Source organism: Trichosurus vulpecula, chromosome 5 (assembly GCF_011100635.1).
Source record: "Trichosurus vulpecula isolate mTriVul1 chromosome 5, mTriVul1.pri, whole genome shotgun sequence".
Classification (NCBI taxonomy): Eukaryota; Metazoa; Chordata; class Mammalia; order Diprotodontia; family Phalangeridae; genus Trichosurus; species Trichosurus vulpecula.
Window position 1 is genome coordinate 279,608,330 of NC_050577.1, and position 10,079 is coordinate 279,618,408.

Genomic DNA, 10,079 nt, shown 5'->3' on the forward strand with positions numbered 1-10,079 from the left:
TTAAACATTTTTAATGAATTGCAGTCTTTTCTTCCTTTACTAAAGTGGAATTCCTATTTGAAATTTGATGACACCACCTACTATTTGGTGGAGAGTCTTGTCTTCTAGTCCTTTTCAACTCATTTTCATGTTTATTCTTAATTGTCTATCAATCAATTAAACAGTGGGTTTTTATGAAACACCTACTGTGTGCTAAGCATAATAGATACAAACAGCAGTGAATGAACCAATCTTTATAAGGAGAGTACTTCTAACGAGGAGACAGCAAGGATACCTATAAATATATATAAAATAAATCTGAGAGAGTAAACATAAGTAAATTTATTTACATCTTTAAATTTAGCAGTTGAGGGTATCAGAAAAAGCTTCATTGAGCAGGTATTACTTGAGCTTTCTTCAAGGAAGGGAGAGTTCCTCTGAGGCAGATGTTAAGAGGGTGTACCTTCCGGGTGTGGAGAGAGCCAGGTGATGGGAGATGGTATGTGCATGGAACAGAGAGAAGGCCAGTTGGGCTGGATCACAGAGTTCAAGACGGGGAATGATTATAGTGAATGACTCTGGAAACATAGGTTTGGACAAATTAGTGAAGGACTTTAAAAGCTAAACATGGGAGTTTTTGTTTGATCCTAGAGGCAACAGGACTTTGGCCAGTAAATGAGTGACATTGTTGGATTTATACTTAGGAAAATCATGTTGCTAGCAGTACAGAAGATAGAACAAAGTCAGGAGAGACCAGGAGACAGGAAGACCCATTTCAATAATCTGGCTAGCAGCTGTCATGGGGGTGATAGACTAACACAAGCCCAACAACAAGACTATCAAACTTAACAATTAAGAGATCATTGGTAGCTTTAGAGAGAGCTTTTTCAGTCAAATAATGAGGTTGGTCACCAGATTACAATGGAGTGAGTATGAGGAAAGGTCGTGAAGTCAGCTGTTGCTAGTTGTTTGGCAGAGGGAGGGAAGGGAGATATAGGATGTTGGATTGGGAGGATCACTTGACCAGTCAATCAGCAAGTTATTTATTAAAGCCTGTTGTATGCCAGGCATTATCCCAGGCTCTAAGGTTACAAGAAATAAGACTGAAATAATATCTACTTTCAATGAGCTCGCACTGTAATGGAGAGGACAATTAAGTACATATAAAGATCTATACAGTCAACATAAATAAAAGTCAGTAAGTACAAATATATTCAAAATAGTTAAATATGTGGTAGTTTGGGAGGGAGGGTGCTAGCAGTTGGCAGAGATCAGGAAAGACTGTATGCCCAAGATAGTACCTGAGCTGCATCTTAATGGAAGAGAAGGACTCGCTAAGGTTCAGGTAAAGAGAGAGTGCATTCCAGCCATGGAGGATGGCCAAAACAACAAAGGGAGATAGGGTATGTATGGATGGAGATCCTCCTGTATGAGGAACAGAGAAGGTCAGTTCGGTTGGCTTGAAAAATAGTGCAAGAAATGAGCCACAATAGGACAAAGGCATACAGGATTTGAGAGTAGAAGACAGCATAGAGTTCAACTGACTGAGGCTAGGGTCAAAATTAGAGAAAGGAGGGAAGTAAAATCAGAATGAAGAGTGGAGGTATTGGAGGTCACAGTAAGGACAATGAAAGGGTTTAGGAGGGATGAGGCACAGGGAGAGATTTAATTAGGGAAGTGGAACATGTGGGTGGTGGCTGGATCAAGGGTGTGACCATGCCTGTGGTAGGTTGAAGTGGAGTCTCAGAGTCATAGCATTGGAGGAGACTTAGGAATTAACAGAGTAGAAAGTTCAAGAGAGTATGTACCCAGATATTGAAGTTCCCCAGTGTGAGAGCAGGAGATGGGGAGAAGAAGAAGAAAGTGAGTCGGGTGCTGAAGTACTCAAGAAAGAGTTGTGTTGGGACACAACAGCCATCATAATCACAGAAATTTTTGATGCTATGAACGTCTGAGGAGGAAGGTTGCTGAGTAATGGTGGTGAAGGGAGTCTGGAAGTAGAAGGAGGCACCCCCCTCCTACCCCCCACCCCCGCCAAGACTAATGTGTTAGATGTGTGAGTGTGAAAAGTCAGCCAGGGGAAGAGCAGAACCAAGAGTGTGGTGGGGAGGGGAAGGAGGAAAAGGAACCAGGGCTCCGTGAGGGCCAATAGGTGGAAGGAGCGTGAGAGAAAGAGGTCAGGATGAAGGGAAGTTTGTTCCTTTTGAAATGAGAATTTCAGAGGATCTGGTGGGCAGGTTTGGAGTAGGATATGGGTGAGAGAGTGTTGGAAGAGAATGGAGCTTAGAGAACAGGAGGTGGGGGTTGGGGTTAGGTTTCTCTTAAGTGATTGATTAATAACAGATACAGAGTAAATGAATTAATATTTGTAAAAGCGCTTAGCACACTACCTAGCCTGTAGTAGGTGCTATATAACAGTACTTATTTCCTTCCCTTCCCTTTAGTTAGATTTTGGCATGGGATGGGGAGACAAAAGCTTTTTCTAAGTTCTCATTGATACATTAATGCATAATTACTAAGATGGAGATTCATTTTATTTGGACCATAGTGGTCCGATTTATCTGATTTTATGGGAAGTATAAAAATATACAGATGGTCATATTCTAAAGATGTTGGCATTCTTGTGGTTTGAAGAATTCTCATATCATTGAGGTATATCATGGATAAGTGCAGCTCAGTCCTGGTTCCATGTTTAATCTGCTGCAGTTAGATTTTTAAAAAGTTTCTCCAGGTTTTCATTTAATATAAAAGAAGTTAGTAAGATAAGATTTAGTTTCTTGGGTCCCTAGTAATCCAAACTTCCTATTTTTTTTTTCCTAATGGAAAGTGTGAGGATTTCATCTGGATGCTACTTCTCTAAAAAATATTGGAATTCTTATGCTTCAAAGTATTCTTCTTTGTCATAATGCAGTAAGTGCAGTTTAATTCTGATCCCAATTTACTTGCAGCAGGAGGCATGGATAAGGTGGTTAAGCTTTCAGACATACTTGGAGGTGAAATGCATTTATCTTGTAAAGTGGGAATCAGTTCGTTGACACAAAATTAACCTCCATTTCAAAACATTATGTAAGAGAGCCATAGTGTCTAGAATGGTAGTTCTCAAATTATTTATAGTCAGGGCACAGTATTCTTTGTCATGAGGAACTACAGCACTCTGAACTGTTTAAGTTGGTTAGAAAAAATGGGTTCCCTAGAAGTTTAGTGTCCACACCCATCACCCAGGCTTTGAAATTTTTCCTCCTCTCCCTCTGGTTCCCTTCCCTTTTAACTTTTTTTCTTTTCTTACTTCAACTGGACCGTCATCACAGATGGCAGTCCTTTGATTCCTCCCTGATCCTTCCCTCCTGTAACAACAATGTTACTTGCAGCTGCTGTCGGGGTAAGGGGTATGGGGTGTAAGGGTACAGTGGGGTATAAGGCACACAGGAAGGCTGCTAGCACAGGTTCTTTGATCTGCTTTTCTAAAGGAAAGCCACTTTAAAGGGGTCAACAATATTATTACTTTAATCAAACATATATATATATATATATATAAATTCAGGGGAAAAGTCAGTCAGATCCCTGAACTTCAGAGAAAATACAAACAGAAATTATATAAACAGAGCAAATACAAACAGCAAAGACCAACAGAAAGGGCTTCCAACTGTCTGACCAAAAGCAATACATGCATAGTTACCAGAGAGAGAAGCACCAACATCTGGGTGTTTTTTTTTCTTTTTTTTGCAGGGGGAAAGGCAGGGCAATTGGAGTTAAGTAACTTGCCCAAGGTAACACAGCTAGTAAGTTTTTCAAATGTCTGAGGCCGGATTTGAACTCAGGTCCTCCTGACTTCAGGGCCGGTGCTCTACTCATTGTGCCACCTAGCTGCCCCTAACGTGGGTTTTTCAAAGCCCAGGGGGGTGGGGGGAGCTCCTTAATGGCTACCCAGAGTCTCATCTGGCTACATCACACGAACACTTCTTCTCATGAGTGAGCCCCAAAGCAAATGCTAACCTCTGAGTATATATATACTTCTTCAGGATCAGAGAGAATCACAACCCTCATGACCCAGGCTCATGTGACTTAGGCTTCCATGTGACTTAAGCAGGTCACATGGGCCTATTAATGGATGGGAAAGATCTTCCCATTAAGCAAAAATACATTAACAATACACGAAAATACATTAACAATATACCTCCTCAAAGAAGTTATTCTAAATCTTCTCTCTTCAAGTATCCCCCTCCTCCCATTCTCTTAGCTGAGAATTTCACCTCTTAACTTTAACCGAGAAAGTTGAGGCTTTTTGCTTATGTGAGCTTCCTTTTCGAGACCCTTCTCTTTATCTCAAAATCTTAATATCATCCTCCACTCTTTTCCTGTCCTTGCCAAAGCCAAACCTCTAAATGTGCTCCTCCCATCTTTTCCCGAAGATTAACCCCTCAATCAGCCCCTCCCTCTTTCTAATCTTCAGTCTCCCCCTTCCTGCTGATTCCTTCCATACTGCTTTCAAATATCTTAAATTCCCCTCATCCTTGAAAAACTTCCCTCAAGCCATTGTATTATATTCTTCCTCCCTTTCTCAGCCAAACTCCTGGAAAAAGCTGTCTATGCTTACTGATTCCATTCCCTTTCCTCTTGGGCCTCTAACCTCCTCACTGAACTGGAATTGCCCCTTTCCAAGTTACCAGGGATCATTTAATTGCCACTTCTCATGACCTTTGTTTCATCCTTCTTTAGCATTAGACTGTGCTGATTCTCTCTTCTCCCAGAGACTTTCTTCTCTGTCCTTTACTGACGTTCTTCCCTCCTGACTCTCCTGTTACTTGTCTAGCCATTCCTCACTCTCTTTTGCTGATTAATCATTTGTCACTCCTACCCCTAAATGTGTATGTTTCAAATGGTTCCATCCTCCCTATGCCTTGTCCTTTTATTTCTCCACATTCCCTGACTTGGTACTTTGTGTTTATTTTGTATTTATTCAGCACATCCTTATATATGTACATGGTGAATGTAATCTTCTTGAGATTCTCGCATTGGTTTTACTTCTCATGTGCCCAGTATACTGCCTGGCACATTTTGGTGCTCACTAAATGCTTATGGATGAATTGGTTGGTTGATTGATCATCTTGGACCTCATCCAAGGTTTAATTAGTAAAATGGGTCTTCTTAGTAGGTTTTACCTTAAAAAATCATTGTCATGGTTTGTAAATTATTATTGCCATTATAACATGGTGACATTGCTCTTTCTTGAACAGTGCTTGACATACTTTATTCAAAGGAGGTGAACCTAGAACTACTGTCATAAATAATCTGATGTTCTATGCTAACTTGCATACAAAATAACAATATAAAGTATAACTTTAATACTTTATCTTTTCCCAATGTTTTAATTTTAGCCTTAAACAAAAAATTTCCAAAGAATCAGTCAACATCATAAGAAAGAAAATTACAATTATACCAGCAGTAAAAACTGTAAAGCAGTAAAGACAAGAAAACTTTGTAATATGTGAAAGTTGGTATTTTAACATAACACTTCTATCAGCAGCATTTCCCAATCAGCTGTGTCACATCCTAATTGATCCAGTCACAGTCCCTTTTTGTTTCAGTGTTGTTAACAAACATTGAAGTTTTGTAGACTGACAATACTACCAAAGTTAATTTACAGAGATTTAATGCTATACCAATCCAATTACTAAAGGAGTCATTTACAGATCTAGATAAAATAATAACAAAATTCATTTAGAGAAACAAAAAATCTAGACTGTCAAAGGAAATAATGGAAAAAAAAAAGGTAGAAATGATGGAGGAATAGGTTTTCCAGTCTTCAAACTTATTTTGAAGCCACAATCATCTAATCCACTTGGTGCTGGTTAGGAAATAGAAAAATAGATAATTGGAACAGACCTGACAAGGAAGAATAAGAAATAATAGAACTCAGTAATCCATAAACTGGAAAATACAGATTACCAAGGAAAGAACCCTCTGCTTAATAAAACTTGAAAAGTAGTTTGGCAGGAATGGGTCCTAGATCAACATTTTAAACCACATTCCACAATAAATTCTATAATGAATTCAAAATGGATACATTCCCTGAATCATAACATAAAGTTAAGATCACAACATAAAAAAATTAGAAAAGGAGCCCATGATATGCCTTTTACATCCATGTTAAGGGGATGAATTTTTTTTTTTTTACATTCAAAGAAAATATTTTCAGGTGTATCCACAAAACAAGGCGATATTACAGTATTCTATAAAAATATCAAGTTTTAGGCTACCATTATTCAGTTTTAAAAATTGACCTAGAGATTTTTTTTTTCTGCCAACTTTTATTTTGGTTGGGGTAAATGCCATAGTAAGATTTTAGAGATGAATAGTTGATGGAAAAAAAATTTTAGTGTATGGAGTTGATTTTCTCAACAAGTTTAAAAATGCTAACCATTTAAAATGAATACATATTAAATTAGCATTTAATTTCTTTACTATCAGATGTTATTACAAGGAACTGTTCCATTCACTTGAAACCTAATGAATACTAGCATTATTATTGTAGGAAGATAAACACACCAGTACATTATTGGTGGAGGTGCTGTTTGACTGGTACGATCATTCTGGAAGGTATTTTATGATTATGCAAATAAAGTGACTAAAATGGCCATACCCTTTGACTCAGAGATCCCACTACTAGGCATATACCCCAACGAGGTAATTGATTAAAAAAAAAATAAAAGCCTTTTTATAAAATGAAATATTTGTAGCAGCTTTTTTGGTAGCAAAGAAATGAAATATAGCAGATGTCTATTGATAAGAGAATGACTAATCAAACTGTAGTACATAAATCTAATGAGATATTAATATGCTGTAATATACAACAGATATGAGGAGTCCAGAGAAATATAGAAAGACATATATGAACTGATGCAAAGTGGACTTAGCAGAGTCCAAGAAAACAATATAGTTGGTGAGTGTGGTGTTATGAAATGAACATAAAACTCGAATCAATTGAAAGTAAAAATTGCAGAATTATAAAGAACAAGCATGGCCCCAGAAAGGGAATATGAGAAATCATCTTCCTGCTCCATGGCAGAGATCAAGGTCCAAGGTGGAATATTTCAAGTAGCATCAGATTTTTTTTTTGGTGTGTTGATCTGTTTTGCCTCGGTTTTTTTCTTCCTTTATTAAAAAAAGTTTCTTTGTTATAAAAGGAGGATCTCTGGGAGTTGAGAAGAGGAGGAATACAAGGGGAAATCTAGATAATATAAAAATAAAAGATACCTATAAAAACCTATTTGAAAAAAAATGTTACAGATTAAAAGGAAGAGAGGATTTTCTCCAAAAAAAATATGATTATATTTTGACTTTTTTCAACTGAAAGCCTTAGAAACTAAAGAAGTCTAAGACCTCACAAAGATCTTTTTGTTGAAATCAGGACATGACTCCAGAAAATAAGGATAAAATTTGTGTTCTAGTTGTGGCCAGGTGCAGCAGTTAGTTTCTATTATGTGTGAGAAACACTATACCTGTATGAGATGCTTGTTGTCTCTGTGTCTTGATTAAGAAAAAAATTTCATTTGCCCAGACATGAAAAAAGCTGCATGAGATCATTGGCAGTATCTTAACAATTTTTAAGAACTAAAGTTTGGCAGGGAAAACTATCTCTAATTTGCAATTTGTGTATTGCATTTCAGTGTGATAGGAAGATAATCTATAAAAAGAAGTCAACTTCTTCTTAGAAGTGTTACCTCAAAACAAAAATGAATAAAGATTTCATGCCAAGTCTCAAACACATTGTCAAGGCTCCCAAGTTTCTCATTCACATATACCTGCATTGACTTGGTTATCTGATATCACATGAGTGCTCACCTGGAACATTCTCAATATTACCAGTGCCTCCTTTTCCATGTTGTCCTACATAATTATAGCACTGAGGCCAGATGACACACAGCCTTAAGAATTGCAGACCCTTCAACTTTCCTTGTAGCCAGTCTTGCAGTGGGTGTGGGAGACTAGAGGGAAACCTCTATGAAAGGGCACACGCGTGACTTTATTTTCCTTTTGCAGCCCTGTCCTGCCATTGTCATCATTCTCATTACTGTTATTATCCCCACTTAACGGATGTCGAATGGAGTTGAAGCCTGTGCCTGTGATGTGCCCTTTCTTCCAGGTCCTGGCAAACTTTCAGTTCAGTCCTTGGCAGTGGACTATGTAGCCATGGCTTGAGCACCAGCCTTGCCCAGTTAGAAGCAGGACTTGCTGCAAGGTGACAAATTTTTGTCCACATCAGTTCATAGGAAAGATATAGTATGTGTGGGTGTAGGAGGTGCTTGCCCTGACAGTCACAGATTTTTGAAATACTGCAGAAATAAAGATGAGGGAACTAACGTTCAGAGAGAGGTTAGGTAGCTTGCCAATTTTCACATGATAAATTTTAAAAATTCAAGTTTTTAAAATCTGCATTAAGGAATTTTGAATGTTCGAAACTCTTTTCTTTCAGAAAACTGAAGACTGGGAGAAAAAGAAGACTGAAGCAGACATGGAGGAATATGTATGGGAGAAGAGCCGCTCAGAAAAAAATATCCTGAATACTCTTCTACAAATTAAAGCATCAGAAAAAACAGCTGGAGTCACGCCGGAGGAGCTACTTAGTTCTGAAGAAGTTGGGAATTACAAAAAATCTGTTGTTGCACTTAAAAATGAGGGCGATACTGAAAATAACCTTTCTCAGTATAAAGAAGCAGTAAAGAAGCTATTGAATTTGATGTGACTGCAATGTTGGGGGGGAAAAACCTCTTGCTCAGTCATAATTTGTTGTCAGATATTGGATGGTTGGATCTCTGTGATGTTGTATACAAAATTTTAAATAATATATTAACAACCACTCTTTATTCTAGACTTGGAATTATTTAATACTTTTTTTTTGCAGGGGGGAAGGCAAGGCAATTGGGGTTAAGTGACTTGCCTAAGGTCATACAACTAGTAAGTGTGTTAAGTGTCTGAGGCTGGATTTGAACTCAGGTCGTCCTCCTGACTCCAGGGCTGGTGCTGTACTCAATGTGCCACCTATCTGCCCCTACTTCACACTTTTAAAAATATAAACACTTAGCTAGTTTTTAATGTCCCATAATTAGTAATAATTAAGAGTGAAATTGTTATCCCTAATGTTAACTGTGATTTTTTTCATTAGTTTGGACATTGCAGAATACATTTCCTGCCCCTTAATATGATGTATGTTGGTTGCTTTTGACCTGTGTATTTTTTAGGCTTAAGCTGTTGTCCCTGCCAAATAGTAAGTAATGCTAAAAGGGAGAAATAGTAACTGCATCTAAAATTTGGAATACAGTCAGCCAACAAACATTTATTAAGCACCTGCCATGTACCAGGTTTTGTGCTAGGAGCCATATGAAGAGATACAATTTAATTTAAAATCCCCCAACTGGTAGGAAGAAGATAGTGTTGATTAGAGTCTGTATTTTTTAAATCTTTGAATCATTTTTTGCAAATGCAAAAAAAAAAGAGAATGAGGGACTTGTTGACCACAACCCAGATTTCAGGCCTTAAGTATTTCTGACAGAGGAATAGAAAAATGAACAGAAATCAAAGGGCTTTCCAAAATAATTGACCATAAGATTCATATAAAATGAAGATTTAAGTTGACAAGCTGTAGTTTATATAATGGCCCTGTATTATGACACTGTGCCAAAAGGAAAAAAAAACCCCAGCGCTATATTTCATTAACTTATGTACCACTTGTAAGATAGGATAATTACTTGGCTTGGGTTATGTTTTTAAGCATAATTTAAGAAATATTACATTTCAAAATTTGAAAGAAAAATTGTGAAGTGGTAAGAAAAGGAAATCAAAGGTTTAAAAATAAGATAGAAAAGGAAAGTACTGAAAATTGAAAAATTGATAGAAGAGCCCAGGGATTGGTAGACTATTATTTAATTAGTGCACGTGGAAGCACACATAATAACGATTTGATTACTGAGGCAGTACTAACTGAGACAATGGGAATTCTTTCAAGCTACAAAAATCATGCAGGATATCCTAAAGAAGGTGGCCAAAATTGCAGGCTCTAGGTTATATTTGCTGGCAATTAATAATTATTTTATGAGATATAA

The 10,079-nt window shown here is 37.4% G+C and overlaps 1 protein-coding gene across 1 annotated transcript in view; it reads left to right on the forward strand.

Moving 5' to 3' along the window:
- Positions 1-8,843, forward strand: part of MRPS35 (mitochondrial ribosomal protein S35) — a 42,519-nt gene extending 33,676 nt beyond the window's left edge. The window contains exon 9 of the mRNA XM_036760792.1: positions 8,453-8,843. Within this exon, the coding sequence (XP_036616687.1) occupies positions 8,453-8,722 (270 nt within the window). The 3' untranslated portion in view covers positions 8,723-8,843. The remainder of the gene's footprint in view (positions 1-8,452) is intronic.
- The last annotated feature ends 1,236 nt before the right edge of the window (positions 8,844-10,079 follow it).